The 15,807-nt window shown below is 37.9% G+C and overlaps 1 protein-coding gene across 1 annotated transcript in view; it reads right to left on the bottom strand.

Moving 5' to 3' along the window:
* Positions 1-15,807, bottom strand: part of Hook3 (hook microtubule tethering protein 3) — a 95,577-nt gene that overhangs the window by 10,899 nt on the left and 68,871 nt on the right. Inside the window, exons 17-21 of the mRNA XM_048456475.3 lie at positions 12,980-13,014; positions 8,983-9,065; positions 6,606-6,706; positions 3,151-3,255; positions 2,924-2,995 (exon numbers count right to left, since the gene is read on the bottom strand). Coding sequence (XP_048312432.1) covers positions 2,924-2,995; positions 3,151-3,255; positions 6,606-6,706; positions 8,983-9,065; positions 12,980-13,014 — 396 coding nt within the window. The remainder of the gene's footprint in view (positions 1-2,923; positions 2,996-3,150; positions 3,256-6,605; positions 6,707-8,982; positions 9,066-12,979; positions 13,015-15,807) is intronic.

Raw genomic sequence — 15,807 nt, 5'->3', positions numbered from 1 at the left:
GTGCAAATGATTGGTAGCAGCCGATTCACACAAATTGTGGAAATCACAGAACTAATCAGGAAGAAAAACACAGATGCACTTGGTTTTTACGATGGAAAAGTCGTACTAGGTACTATACATACCACAACGCTGTTTTTCTTCACTTCAAGGATGACTTGTATTCTCAAAGAAACTAAGAAAAGTTTCTGACAACCCATAACAGAACACACAACCAAGAAGGGGGAATCTCCCCCTGAAAGCAAAAAAAACCACTTACTACCTTTGAAGAATGGCAAAAGTTACCAGGCTACCCCTAGACAGGAGGAAGGAAGCCTGCGGGGTACTTCCAGAATGTGGAGAAACAGTGAGACAGTAATAGAACCACCTTGCTAAAATTAGACTGGGCATGGGCCAATCTTAGTGTTCTTTGAATAAGACAATGACCTGGGCTGGCAGGAGGCACTGAGGCTGCTGGTTAATCACACCCTAACACGAACAGGTAAACTGAGGCGGAGAAGTGGAGGATGACAAAGAGAAACACAGCACAGAAGACAGCAGATGGGAAAGTCAAGCTTCCTATTACTAATAAGCTTCTAGGAAAACACTGACCATAGCTTTGCATTCTGAATATAACTTCATCCATTCATATGCACCTAAGAACACAGCCCATTTTCCTCAATGGGAAGTCTTAGAACACATTTCTTTTCTGTGTGTTTGTTTTACACAAGGTTTCTCTGTGTAACAGTCCTGGCTGTCCCGGAACTCTCTTTGTAGACTGGCCTTGAACTCACAGAGATCTGCCTGCTTCTGCCTCTGTTAGTATTTTAAGGCAGAGTCTTATGCTGTAGCCCCGGTAGCCTAGGACTAGGTCAACCCAGCAGACCTTGAACTGGGATTACTGTCTTAAATCACTATGCCTTAGGGTATGTCCCTAGGGGGTGGGGTGGTAGTGTGTGTGTACAGTTATTACGCGTGTGTATACATGATGTATACAGATGGGATGCCTGTATCACAGTTTATGTGGAAGTCAGAGGACAACTTCATGGAGTTGGCGCTCTGCCATTTTAAATAGGTTCTAGTTATTGAATTCAGGGTGCCAGGTTTGAGCAGCAAGCACAATTACCTGCTAAGTCATCCTGCCAACCCCCAGAATGTAGTTTTTAGCTCGGCTTTAACTTAACAAATATATCTGAAGGTTTGAATAAAACTAGCAAATATCTACTGAAATGTTTTACTACATTGACTTAAAACTCGAATTTCCAGGCGGTTGGTTGTGCTCTGTGTTCTAGAGCTACCACTGTGCTACACTTTTTACACCCTTTTAAGATGTCAGAGGCCAACACAAAGCTATTTGTTGAGAAACTTATACCTTGTCCCAGTAGTCACCGTTTTGGCTCCTATTTAAGTTGTCTGAGATGCAAAACGTTCAGAGTACAAGCATGATGCTTCTATCGATTATTTTTTGTGAGTGACCTGCATGGGTCTATTTGAAATTACCCCTTCATTCTGAAAAGTTAAAAATTAGCACCATCCTTTAGTCCCCTGTCACAGAATAAATAAATCCGGTTCCATAAGAAGCAATATGTGAAACTGCTAGCAGGGACTGAGGTGCAGGTCTGTGAGACTGGGAACACAGCTTCCAGGAAGACAGAACAGTGGGGTTAGGGCTAATGTCCACAGAAAATTTCTTAATAAAATTTATTTTCTCTATTTTTAAATTTAATTTTCAAGAAAATTTTATTTGTTAATAACATTCTTGAGCTGAGCAATGGTGGTGCACGTCTCTAATCCCAGCAATCAGGAGACAGAGGCAGACAAATCTCTGTGAGTTTGAGGTCAGCCTGGTCTACAAGAACTAGTTTCCGGACAGGCTCCAAAGTTACCGAGAAATCCTGTCTTGAAAAACCAAAATCAAACAAACCAAACAAAAACAACAACAAAAAACCCCCCAAAATAATGTTATCACTCAAAATTATTTCCCTTTTAAAAGAAAAATTACAGTAAGATCTTAAACACACTGGTGTACTGTAGACACATGTCATGAAGCAAATTTTTAGTAAAGCTCAAATCACATTTTAAGGTCGGAGAGCTAACCCTTAAGAGCAAGTACCAACAGTAGTAATACTAAAACAAAAACAATATTTATGCCAACAGGAGAGCAATAGGACAAAAGGGAAAAACTGCAAGGACAGCCCAACTTCCTGTTTCAAAACAATAGCATTTGGCTGTAGACGGCTCTGTGAGTAACGCAAGCCTAGCGACTTGTGTCCGACCCTTGGAATCCACAGCTGCCATAGGTATTCCACAGCACCAGCTCCCCTTATGCACACACATGCACAATAAATAATTTAAAAACCCCAACACTTCAAAGCAGTAGAAATGGTTTCATTGGAAAGAACACAAAGAAAAGGAAGACAAAGGTCCTAGAAGGTGCCTCATCCTGTAAAATTTACAACTGGGCATGAGCCAGTGAGCAGTTAGCTCCTTCCCTTACATATATTTAGTTTCTTTGCACATGTACTAGAACACTCCATTTCATAACCTTCAGTGGTCGAAGTCTGAAACTGAATATGTCCATATCCCATGAGACAGTTATGCCACCCGTAAAGAAAATCTCATCTTGCAAATGTACTGAAACAACCAACGAAGCCAGAGTTACTGCATCTGTTCAGGCATGACCATGTCTGCTTTCCCCACAACAATGGCACCAAGGAATAAAACTAAACTGGTCTTTTCTATTCTCTGGGGATGATTGTTTCACAACGCCTTAGCCTTGGTTGTGGTGCTTTTCAGTTTAAAGGTCAACATAGAGGCTTTGTTAGTACATGTTAGGAGAGAAATTACTATCAGATTCTTTTGGTAGAATTACTTCTACAGTAAAGGCAATATAATGACATACAACTTTGCATTACATTCTGGATATTCTGGAATACTCTTCTCTTACCATATTGTACCAGGCACTAACAATGTATTTCTCCTCCATGTCTCTTTGACTCTTCGTCTTCTCATATTCTTTCTGAAGCACAACCACATGTAAAGATACAAATGAATTCAACATAAGGAAGATACTTACAATTAACTGCCCAACCCAAGGTTACAATATATAATATAGCAAGGGTCTCTGAGAAAGCTAAAAACCTCAGCATTTTATTGCACAGTGCACTAACTGACCTCTAACGAGTGGAACAGTCGATCCCGTTCCTGAAGTTGGTTTTTAAGAGCTTGTATTTCTGGCGCTGCTCCTTGATTCTGTTTAGGGTCTAATGTACGAATAACCTGCAAATAGAAAAGAAAAACGTAAGTACACATATAAGTTCACATATATAACCTAAACAACCAACCCCCCAAAACTCAAATTTCAACCCCTCAGACTTACAGAATGTAGCATCTAAGAAAGCAGTCTTAAAAATGAAAATCAGGCTAAGGATACAACCCAGTGATACAGTACATACCTAACACACATGGGTCCCTAAGTAGTACCCCCAGTACTGCGGGTAGGGGTCAGGGAATCTAATGGCTGAACTGCACATAGAGCTATAGCTATTGCTATCTTAGCATGCATGAAGTTCTGTGTTTGATTCCTACCCCTACCCCAATCAAACAAACCAGAAAAGGAAAATAACACTCAAAGGCTATTAAGGACACTTACAAAAGGTAAGTGTGTGAAATAAAATTGCCTAACTTCTCAATGATGCAGATGGAAGAATCAATTCTGAATTATTGAGCACTGCTAGAGAGATGCTATTCATAGCTCTTTTCTGTTTTATTTTGGCTAGTCCTGGACGTGTAAACAGAAAGGCACACAAGGGTAAATCCTAAGCAGGCCCTTCTCTTCTGTCAGTAGTATGGTGGAGGCACGAACATTGGATGTAATTCTACCTGATTTATTACAGGATTTCTGGGGAAGATGTAGTTTTGTTCTCCACCAATAGTTTTACTACCAAAATGTTCAAATACATAGACTTCCAAATAGTTCAAACCCATTTATTACTTTTAACCTGGATTGAAAAATTGCTACTCTGTCATATCTGATCTCCCCCAACACTCTTAGGTGTTAGAAATAACTCAACAGTCCCAGTGAATACAACCCTTAAGTACTTCAGTGTGCCTATCCCTAGACTTTTTTTTTTTTACTTCATAATGCTACCACCATCTATAAGAAAATAATAATTCTGTAAAATGGCCAGAATTTAGTCTATGTCTACATCTCCCACCTTTACAAGTAGGAAGGATTGGGGTCTTAGCCTTGTGCATGCTAGGAAAACACTTTATCTGTGAGGCATATATCCCTAGATCTTATTGTACCTTTTCTTCTGAGACAGAGGGTCTCAGTAAATTGTTCAGGATGGTTTTGAACTTTCAACCCACCTGCTTTGGTCTTAAGAAGTAGCTGAAATTACTTGGCCAAAGTGTCTCTTAAAACTGATTCTCTGTCCTCAATTCAGGACTCAAAGACTTATGCATTCCACCTGGCAAGCAGGACTCCTTTTAATGCAGTATAGCTTCCTACATTCTTCTTTATTCTACTCCCATTTTTTTAAAAAAAGTATAATACTGACCTAAGAACTCAGAGACCAATTGGCCCAAAGCTAGTGCCCACATGGACTATGTGAAAGAGGAATAGAAGAGTTTTTCCAGGGGATATCCAAGCATGAGTGTGTATAAATGATTGATCAGTGTGTGCGAAGTCTAGCAACTATGGCTTCCTCCTTCCAGATACATACAGCCTGAGACTGCACAACTATAGAGATCTCCTTCCAAGACTAGCTAACCCTCCTCCTGGGCTGTAATAAAAACGATGAGGTTCTGGGTTGCAGCAGTTAGAAATTCCCACCTGATCTCAACTTTGCTGTGTGTGTGCCTGTGATTCTCTTGTCAACCCTAAACAGGGTTCCAGGACCTCAGCACAGGATGAGATGTGGCAGTCAGGGGTCACTATTGGGGGCCTTTGATCACGCTCCACCTTAGTTTTTGAGAGAGTGTCTCTTACTGAATCTGGAGTTTACCATGTTGGCTAGACTGACTGCCTAAGTCTGAGATGGTCCTGTGTCTCACCCCTCAGAGCTATAGAGGGTGCTATAGATGTGTGCACCCAGGCCCAGCTTTATGTAACTCCTGGGATCTGAAATGACATCTCCATCTCCATGCTTGTGCACCGAGCACCTGATCTACTGAGCCATCTGCTTAGCTCTCACAATACTGACTTTTAACCCCAATTTTGGATTATCTGACAGTTTCCTAAAGGTGTTACTTATATACTTTTAAAAAGATTTATTTTATGTATATAGGTGTTTTGTTTACATGGATATAGACACATCAGAAAAGGAAATCAGATACAATGGGACTATGGATCAAATGGGACTGTAGTTATAGACAGTTGCTGCTGAGCCATCTCTCCAGCCCCACCTAAAGGTGTTAGTTAACTTGTTCAGACAGCTTCATGGTGTGAAGAAAGATCTAGAAGATACTTTGATTCAGGTTAATCACTGATGACAGCAATATTCCATCAGGAAGCACCAAATCTTGGCTGTAGTGCTATACATTGTTAATACCTTTTTTATTAAAGTTTTTTTTTTTTTTGTAAAAATGATTTATTTTAACCAGGTGTGGTAGTGTATGCCTTTGATCCCAGCACTTGGGAAGCTGATGCAGGTGGATCTCTGTGAGGCTGAGGCTAACCTGGTCTCCACAGTGAGTTCCAGGACAGCTAGAGCTGTAACATAGAGAAACCCTGTCTTTAAAAACAAAAACAAATTTCTTTATTTTGATTCCCAGCAGGCATACATGGCTGTGTACCATGTGACTACGAAGATGAGGAGGAGGAGTCTGGAATCTGGAGTCACAGACAATTGTGAGTCACCATAGGGACGCTGGACACTAAACCTGGGCTCCCTGCAATATCAGGTTCTCTGAACCACTCAGCCATCTCTCTAGTCCCTTAAATATTTTGTAAAACTAAAGATTTATTCATTTATATGAGTTTGAGGGTTTCTCCAGCATGTATGCATGTGTATCAGAACTGCTATCGGAGCCCCTGGAACTGGAGTAACTGACAGCTGTAATCTGCTTTGTGGGTGCTGGGAACTGAACCTGGGGCTGCTGCACGAGTAGCAAATGCTCTCAATCGCTGAGTTGTCTCTCTAACCTTACTTAAAGTCAACCTATAACTTGGTGGGGTCTTTTTATCATGGCATTTTCACACATTTACGTCATCAATCAGCATTTGCTCTTGGCTGAGGGAGATGCTAAATGCTTGTTGCCAGGCCTGATGAGTACCACCCTGAGAAGGAGAGAACCGACTCTTGTACCTTGTCCGGATCTGTTTCTGTCTGCTCACAGAGATATCTCATTCAGCTTTGTTCTTCTTCTTTCATGTGTTGTTAACTCTAAGTACTGGCTACAGTTATGGCTGTCACCTATTTCTTACATAGGTGCACCGTCCTCTTACTATTCAATGTGTGGAATGATCTATTTTGATCATTACTTACTTGAGATCTTTTTCTGCTTAGAAAATTTCTTTGGTTATTCTTTGTGTAAGAACATGATTTTAATTGGACACTAGACTTCCAGGCTAGAGAAAACCCTCTCTGGAATGTACAGTGAGACAGTTACAAGTTCATACTCACACTTTTGGCTTTCTCCAAGTACTTTTTATAGCGCTCTTCCATTTGCTTCATTTCTTCTTCTTTCTTTCGTAAAGCTTCTTGCAATTCTTCAATTCTTAAGGCTGCAAAAAGATATCCATAAAAAATTAGATTTTAATAACATTATATTTAATTATTTATTAACAAAATGGCAGCCTACAGAATGGGAAAAGATCTTCACCAACCCCACATCAGACAGAGGTCTGATCTCCAAAATATATAAAGAACTCAAAAAATTGGTCATCAAAAGAACAAATAATTCAATAAAAAAGTACAGACCTAAACAGAGAACTCTCAACACAGGAATCTAAAATGGATGAAAGACACTTAAGGAAATGCTCAACATCCTTAGCCATCAGAGAAATGCAAATCAAAACAACTCTGAGATTCCATCTTACACCTGTAAGAATGGCCAAGATCAAAAACACTGGTGACAACTTATGCTGGTGAGGTTGTGGAGAAAAGGAACACTTCTGCATTGCTGGTGGGAATGCAAGCTGATACAGCCCCTTTTGATGTCAGTGTGGCGATTTCTCAGAAAAGTAGGAAATAACCTTCCTCAAGACCCAGTAATACCACTTTTGGGTATATATCCAAAGGATGCTCAATCGTGCCACAAAGACATGTGCTCAACTATGTTCATAGCAGCTTTGTTTGTCATAGCCAGAACCTGGAAACAACCTAAATGTCCCTCGACCAAAGAATGGATAAGGAAAATGTGGTACATTTACACAATGGAGTACTAGACAGCAGAAAAAAATAATGACATCTTGAATTTTGCAGGAAAATGGATAGAGCTAGAAAACATCATATTGAGTGAAGTAACCCAGACCCAGAAAGACAAATATCATATGTATTCACTCACAAGTGGTTTTTAAACACAAAGCAAAGAAAACCAGCCTACAAATCACAACCCCAGAGAACCTAGACAACAATAAGGACCCTAAGAGAGACAAACATGGATTTAATCTACATGGGACATAGAAAAAGACAAGATCTCCTGAGTAAATTGGGAGCATGGGGACCATGGGAGAGGGTTGAAGAGGAGAGGAAGGGAGGGGAGCAGAGAAAAATGTATAGCTCAATAAAATCAATACAAAAATTTAAAAACAGAAATAATAAGTAGTAGTCCTGAGCGATTGTTTGATCTATCCTTATATATAATTTTCTCTTTAAAAGTAATTCATATTTTTATTTTACCAAAAGTTTTTCTTAGTAAGTAAAAAAGATGTTGGTATTAAACTACATAAAGTAAAAAGCATCTATTGATGGGTAAATAACATATACTCACATAATATAATCTTTTAAAGTCTAAATTCTGATATATACCGCAGTATTGATCCTTAATGTTAATTGAGAAAAAAAGCTATGCTTATTGAAATAAATTAGACAGGAAAGTACAAACATGAGTCTATTTGTATAAGCTTCCTAGCACAGTTAAACTCAGAGACAGAGGGTAAATAGATAAGCAGAGGGAAGAATCATTCCAGTCGAGAGGAATGAAAGATGTTACAGGGGAGAGGTGGTGAGGTTGCATAATGTATTTAATTCCACTATACTGTATTCTTAAAATGATTACCCGCTGCTGTATTTTTCTATGACTTAAAATTAAAGTCTGCCATCTTTTTTTCAAAAAAAACGAAGTTAAGCTAACTATATATACAAATAGACATAGAATGATATGTCAAGGGCTAACTTATGCACAATTACATTGAAAGTGTCTAGCTTCATACACAGTTAAAGATTTCATAAATAAAACCAGTACCTTAAGAAATATGGTGAATTTTTTTAAAAAATTATTTTTTAAATTTGTGTGTGCATGTATCTGTTTGTCTCTGTATATGTGCACTTGAGTGCCGGTCCCACAGGGCCTGAGGCATGAAGATCTCCTAAAGCTAGAATTATAGACAACTGTGAGCGAACTGACGTGGGTGTTGGGAACCAAGCTTTCGTCCCCTGCAAGTGCAGCAAGACATCTCTCTAACACCTGACAAATGCTTTAAAAAAAAAACAAACAAACCAACACTTATTTTTATTTTAATATATTTTTTAGTTATGTGTATATGCCTGTGTAAGTATATGTCAAATGTGTGTAGGTGCCCATGGAGGACAGAAGAGGGTGCTGGTGCCCTTGGAGGTTGAGTTACAGGGGTTGTGAGTCAGAATGTAGGTTCTGGGAATCAAACTTTTATTTTCTGAAAGAGCAAGTGCTCTTAACCACATCATCTTCTCCAGCCACATAGGGGAAATTCTTAATTGCTAGAATATCTAAAAGGCCTATTTAAAAAAGAAACAAGTTACATAAATTTATTATCTATAGAATGCTGCATGGTTAGTGATGCTATTAGGAAAAACTCACAGCTGTTGTTAAATCTTGGCTCAAGATCTTCAATTATGGCTCTCTTTTTCTGTAATTCATTGTTGGCTTCATGCAGCTTCTCTCTGCAACAAAATATATGATCATATCATCACTTCTGATTTTCTTTCCTGTGCTGGAGATCCAATTTAGTGCCTCACACATGCTATGCAAATTCTCCACTGCTAAGTACAAACTCAACCCTTGTTTCTGTATTCTTTTTTCATTCTGAACTAAAAATTCATTATTTTCAAATACACTTGCATTGCACACAAGTACTATGAAACAAAGGTAAATAGACTAAAGTTGTTTATCAATACAGTATCGAAACTAACAAAAGATGAAGATTACAGAGATGTACTCAATCAACTGGGAAGAAGAAAGATGAATTCTATTAAATGTTGACTCAGGTTATCTATATGGAGGCAAATATTCACAACCTATGTTTAGAAACTTAGGATATGTATATTACTATATAAAAGTTATATCCAATATAAAAAAGAATAGAAAGCTTTGTCTCTTATGAAAGTGTTATAATAATGTGATGTATAATTCTTCCATTAAATTATTCAGTGTGGCATTATGTAAGACTGATGGCTAAAACAATAACCAATATTAATAGCATTTTGTTATGCCTACTTTTGATTTTTTTCAAAGCACAGATACTGCAATAAATTCCTCCTTGCCTTTTTGGACACAGGGTCTTACTGTGTAACTCTGACTGAACTGAAACTCACTCTGTAGACTAAACTGGCCTTGAACCCAGAGACTCACCTACCTCTGCCTCCCAAGTGCTGGGAATAAAGGCTACTACTCCTGGATCCTTTTCTTTTTCAGTAAAGTAAATTATTTTTGAAGGTCTAACTATCATATGTGTATATATATATATATATCATATATGTGATATATATCTAAAATATCTACATCTCTCTATATATGAATAAACCAAAAATCATCCCCAAACCTTAGAAATCACACACCTTCCTAGGGGTGATCAATGTCCAAATTTTTAAGTGTTCTGATTTATATGATGGTTGCTGCTTCTGTCTTATTCCTAAGCAATACATTATTTATGTCTAGCATTTTACTTACTACATTAATCATTAAATAAAGGTCTTCTAAAGGTTCCCGATTATACATGGACATTATTATCTGTGGAAATTTCAGGTATACACAGTAAAACCAATATATTATAGAGTATGTACTTTCTTTGATATGAAGAGGTTACTGAGAAATACTATCAGCAGTCAATGAGAATTATTATTGCTTAAAAACTTTAGTAATAATTGTCATTACTGATTTAATTTTTAAACCCAATTTGTTGTGTTTTTAAATCTGTGTGTGGCTGAGATGAGGTCCTGTGTGAGCTGAAGTGTTTTCCAAAAGGAGAGGTGTAATCTCTAGTTCTAGGATGGTGACACTATTTAGAAACTGGATGTTTGTAGACACAGATAGCAGGGTACATGCTGGGCCCACGACTGCTGTCCTCAAAGGGAGGCCCACATTCCTCCTATGGTGGTTTTGTTTCCCATGGGTCCAGTTGCTGATCTTAACTGGAATCAAACCATTACATTAAAACCCTAAAAGAAGCTAAGTTTTGAGACATACAATGCACCAAGTTGTGTGATAAACTTTCATGTGGCCCTGTTGTGTCCCGCCTGACATGTGAATGACCCCTCATCTGCATATCTAGACTGTGCAAGTTATCTACCACTTGTGACTTAGTAACCAGTTGGTTACCAGAATAACTGCTTTAAGATAGTGTTATAATTTCTCTATTTTATTATTAAACTATTATCAGAGGAATTTATCTACAGAAAAAAACCCCAGAAAATGTAGAGTTCATAACTCTGAGTGATTTCAGGAATTCACTGAGCATCTTGGAAGAAATCCCTTGGACATGAGGGAAGCATTGTACAGAAAGAGTGTCACCTGTAGACAGGCTACCAAAGGAACACCAAGGACTGTCAATGACTACCAGAACTAGGAGATGTGTGGAATACGTTGCTGCTCATCCTCTAAGAGACGAGTCTGTGGACAACTGAACTTCAAACTCTTTGACTCTCTGAGAAAATAATTGTTTTCTTCTCTTAGCCCCTTATTTTTTTTTTTAACAACAGCCAAGAACAGGGGCCATCTTCACTAAAGACCCTATCTGATGAAGATTTTTAGCATGTAAACAACTGAACACATAACCATGGTTAAAGAGTAGAATTAGAATCTGAAGTATTCTGTTTTAGTTAGAGAGGAATGGAAAACACAAAAGTACAAGAATGGTACTGCGTTCTCATTCTGAGTAACCTTACAAAGGCCGGAGAGTAGCACTGTTCTAGAACACTACAAGCCTGTCTATTATTAGATTTTCTAGACATCTCAGGGCCAGGAATCTATCACATCCAACATATTAAAAAACTGGATAACACATATCAAGCTTTCAGAAACATGAGTATCTTTCTGCAGCTACTAATTCATAGCTGCCCCACACTTAATACCTGCAAGCAGTTTTGCTGAAAAATGATAAATTAAGGTTGTTACTTGGAATGAGAAAAATTATCAAATAACCCTAACACAGTTAACTTCAGCTAAAGATGAAGATTTCTTCAGGAGAAATCAAAGTTAGTATTTGAAGTTTTTATTTCATCTTTTAAGTTAAAAAACTGTACTTAAGATGACTGTGATTCAAAAGCTTATTAGAAAATATGGTACTGACAAACACTCTACTTTAAAATGTTAGCTTGATATAGCTATAATACATATACCAAAGGCTCCGGGAACATGGAGAAATGGGGGTGGAAAGATTGTAAGAGTCAGCACCAGGCCAAGCTCCGGGAATTCAGTTGAAGAGAGGGAGGAGGAAATCTATGAGCAAGGGAGGTCAGATCATGATGGAGAAATCTACAGAGACAGCTGAACCAAGCTCGTGAAAACTATCGGACTCTAGACGGACAGCTGTGGAGCCCCCATATGGGAGGCAGCTGTGAAGCTTGGCCTATTTGAGGGGCCCCTGGCAGTGGGACCAGGATCTATCCCTAGTGTATGAGCTAGTTTGTTGGAGCCCATTCCCTATGGCAGGATGTCATGCTCAGCATTAATGCAGGGGGGAGGGGCTTTGTCCTGCTCTAATTTAGTGCATCAGACTTTGCTGACTCTCCATGGGAGCCTTTACCCATTGGGAAGAGTGAATGGGGGATGTGGGGTGGGGTAGGAGGTGAGGTGGGGCAGGAGGAGGGGTGGGAAGGAAAACTGTGGTTGGAATGTAAAATGAAAAAAGAAAAAAAAACATTGTAAAATGTTATCAGGACATCTGCAACCAGCAAACAAACAAAAAACAAAAGCCAACAAAAAAGACATGAAGTAGAGTGGGGTAGGAGAAGGGTTAGGGGAAGGTGTGGGGGTGTGGAGATGGGCGTGGAGATGATCAAAAAACATTGTATGAAATTCTCAAAGAACTAGTAAAATTATATTTTTAAAAAAGTTTACTTATAGAAGAATCAATGCCTGGCAAACTGCAGTCTATCGGGGCAGTCAGAGGGGTACCTGTTCCCGTATGTGAAGTTCTGCTGCAGCACAGTTCTAACCAGTTTTAATATTGTCGACAGCTGCGTTAGAGCTGCGTGGCTGTAACAGAGGCCAGGACTCATACAGCCTCAAATAATTACTATCTGGCCTGTCACAGATAAAGGCTGTGGTTTTTGATTCAGCATCTCATACTCCTTTCTTTCTAATAAGGAGTCTCACACTGTTGCCCAAGATGGCCTGAAGCCAGGAGTAATTCTCCTGCCTCGGTTTCTAGATTGCAGGTAAGAGTCACCATGCCCGGCTCACAATCACTGAACTGATGTGCAGGATTTGGGTGGAAATGGTCCTGTAGACAACTACTAACAAGTGGTATTTCCCTGTATCTTCAAGGATCTTATGCCACTGTCTACACAGTCTGTACCCACAACACAAAGTGCTTTTGTTCTGTAATGTGAAGAACCTCAACAAGTTGTCTACTTACAGATGTTCTTCAAGCTTCTTTTTTAGAAGAACTGACTGGAAGTGGAAAATAAAAAAAAAGCTCATTATTTAACATATTAACTAACAAGTTATTTTGTAAAAATGGAAGTATATACAGTAAATAACTTGGAGTAAGCCATCAGTAATTTCTTTGGTCAAAGAACTCAAAACCCAATGTACCTCAGTTTACAATCCTCTTCAAGAAGAGAGCAGCCACAGTAAGAAACATACAGATATAAATTCCCCATTTATATAGAGACCCAGATATTCCTGGACTCAGTATCCACGTAGTCCCCTAACATAACACACTTTTTACGCCGCTTTCTTGGCATTACAACAGTCTCAGGTTCACTGCGTATTTAGCTGCGGACAAGTAATGTAGCTCACGGCACGGGAAATATAAAGGTAAGGTGTCAGGATACTGAGGATGAAGTTTTAACTGGGTAACTTTTTTTTTAAAGTTTTAACTTCCTGAAAAGCAAGAAGTTAACACTTACATAAAATAAGTAATAAAAAGGATCATTAAGTCTCACAGTGTAATACTTACAAAGGTAAATATTAATGAGTTTTGAATTATGTGATAAATGACACTCAAAACCAATTAATGTAGGCTTATAAAACACATTGCTTGATTGTTTAATAATAGCAATGAGGAAAGAGAAAACCTCTTAAATTTTTAGTTACCCTGTTTAGTGATGATCACCATATATATTAATTCACGTCTACCTGCCATTTAGAAATGGCCTGGGACTCACCACGTGAGGAACCCAGTTTGGTCTTGAACTCATCATGACCTTCCTCCTAAAAGCAGGAGGCCTGGGATTTTAGGTGTGCATCATCAGGCTTGAGTTTATTCAATCAATTCTAACACAGGTTTGGAAAATTTCAAATTCACATCTTTCTCATTATGGTAATGGTAATTAGATCAACATTCTCTACCATTATTTTTTGCAAACGTACATAAAGATAATATCCTTACTTTTATTGCGATATCTTATCAGAGATATTATTAATGTCTTTACTGTCTAAAAAAGATATTATTTCTATTTTATGACAGAAGTAAAAGATATGCTTTTTTTTTCAGAATTACATTTTTCTTTCTTCTCTGGTCTCCTCAGCCTGTCTTGTTCTCTGAAGTTTTATATACTGTGGCTAGCTCAAATTATCCATATGACTGGATATAACAATGCATTTCTGCTTCCATGCTAAAAACAAATGACATAAAATAATAATAAAAATGTGCAAACCATCATGCTCTGACTTAAGGTTATAAGAAAAGGCTGCTTTTGTAACACAAAAGGCAGCAATTATGTGTTCTTATAAGATACATGATACCTCTAATAAGATATTTTATTAAAAGTAAGGTGTATAAAAGTAGAAATCTCATTAGAAGATAATAACCTTCTAATCTCTTTTTAAAAATAATTATTGTTTGTTCTCTGTGCTGAGAGGATGAAATGGAAGTATTGAAAATTCTTAATTTTGTTTTGATTAGATCTTAACAAATTGAATTCTCTACATATTATATAGTAAAACAATTAAATACAAGCTAATAAGCCAGATACCTCACAATAGTAATATTAACTCTGTTGTACAACTGAGAAAGCTGAGGACCAGCAATTTAAGTATCTTAAGTAACACACTGAAAATTAAAGTTCAGTACAGCAGAGAACCAAACCTTCTGAATAGCCTCCATTTCCTTGTGTTCTATGTTGCACTGCCTTTCCAAATTGAAGACTCTAACTATCAAAATGTGTGGTTGAAGGAGACTAGATTATGAAATGAAGCTTGTATTACAGCCAGTTGTTATCAATGAACTAATTATAAGGGGCAGAGCAGAAGTGGGACAAAGGGAGAGGACTTTTCCACTAAGGTTTGGATGTACTTTAGAATTTTAATTGTAAGGAGCATATACTTAGAAAGCAAGTATTAGAATGTTCATTTTTCACGAGTCCTACTTTGAAATTTCAGTTACACTACCTATAATATCAGATAAAAGTATATAATCTAAAAACTGCTAAGTATATGGAAATGAATAGGAAGCCATACTTACAATAGCCTTGAGCAGAAACCATGCCAAGAGACAGAGAGCACATATTAGTATGAAGCAAACACAGCAGCCAAGAGAAGGAACGATTTAGTAATTCATGAACAGAAGTAAAAGATATGCATTTTTTTCAGAATTGTACATTTTTCTTTCTTCTCTGGTCTCCTCAGCCTGTCTTGTTCTCTGAAGTTTTATATACTGTGGCTAGCTCAAATTATCCATATGACTGGATATAACAATGCATTTCTGCTTCCATGCTAAAAACAAATGACATAAAATAATAATAAAAATGTGCAAACCATCATGCTCTGACTTAAGGTTATAAGAAAAGACTGTTTTGATAAGAGAAAAGGCAGCAACTATGTATTCTTCTTCAGAGGGGAAGAATCCGGTCTAGAGGTTGCTCTATGCATCACACTCCTGAGATACAACACTATGGATCATCGAGGAGAAAAATAAAGAGAAAAACATCAAAAATCTGATGGGGTAAAAAGAACTACATGCCCTGAACTAAACCATTTCTCTAAGGAATCTGGAGTCTTCAAGAACAATTTCCACCTGAGTCTTGTCGGCAGAGAAGAACATGAAAGGAAATTTGTCTTAGATTAGAGCTAGACATCTCATTACTACTTAGGTAGTTAAAGGTGACCACTTTATGCAAATATCTGATAGGGAAGGCATATTACCTCTGAAATATAATCTCCTACAGCAATTGCCCATAATATATCTAAGTAGATTTACCACAGTGATAACTAACTAGGCTACCCCAAGACACTTTAAAA

This window comes from Myodes glareolus, chromosome 23 (assembly GCF_982192425.1).
Source record: "Myodes glareolus chromosome 23, mMyoGla1.1, whole genome shotgun sequence".
Classification (NCBI taxonomy): Eukaryota; Metazoa; Chordata; class Mammalia; order Rodentia; family Cricetidae; genus Myodes; species Myodes glareolus.
The sequence above is the reverse complement of the archived record's forward strand: the minus strand, read 5'-3'. Positions and strand labels throughout refer to the sequence as shown.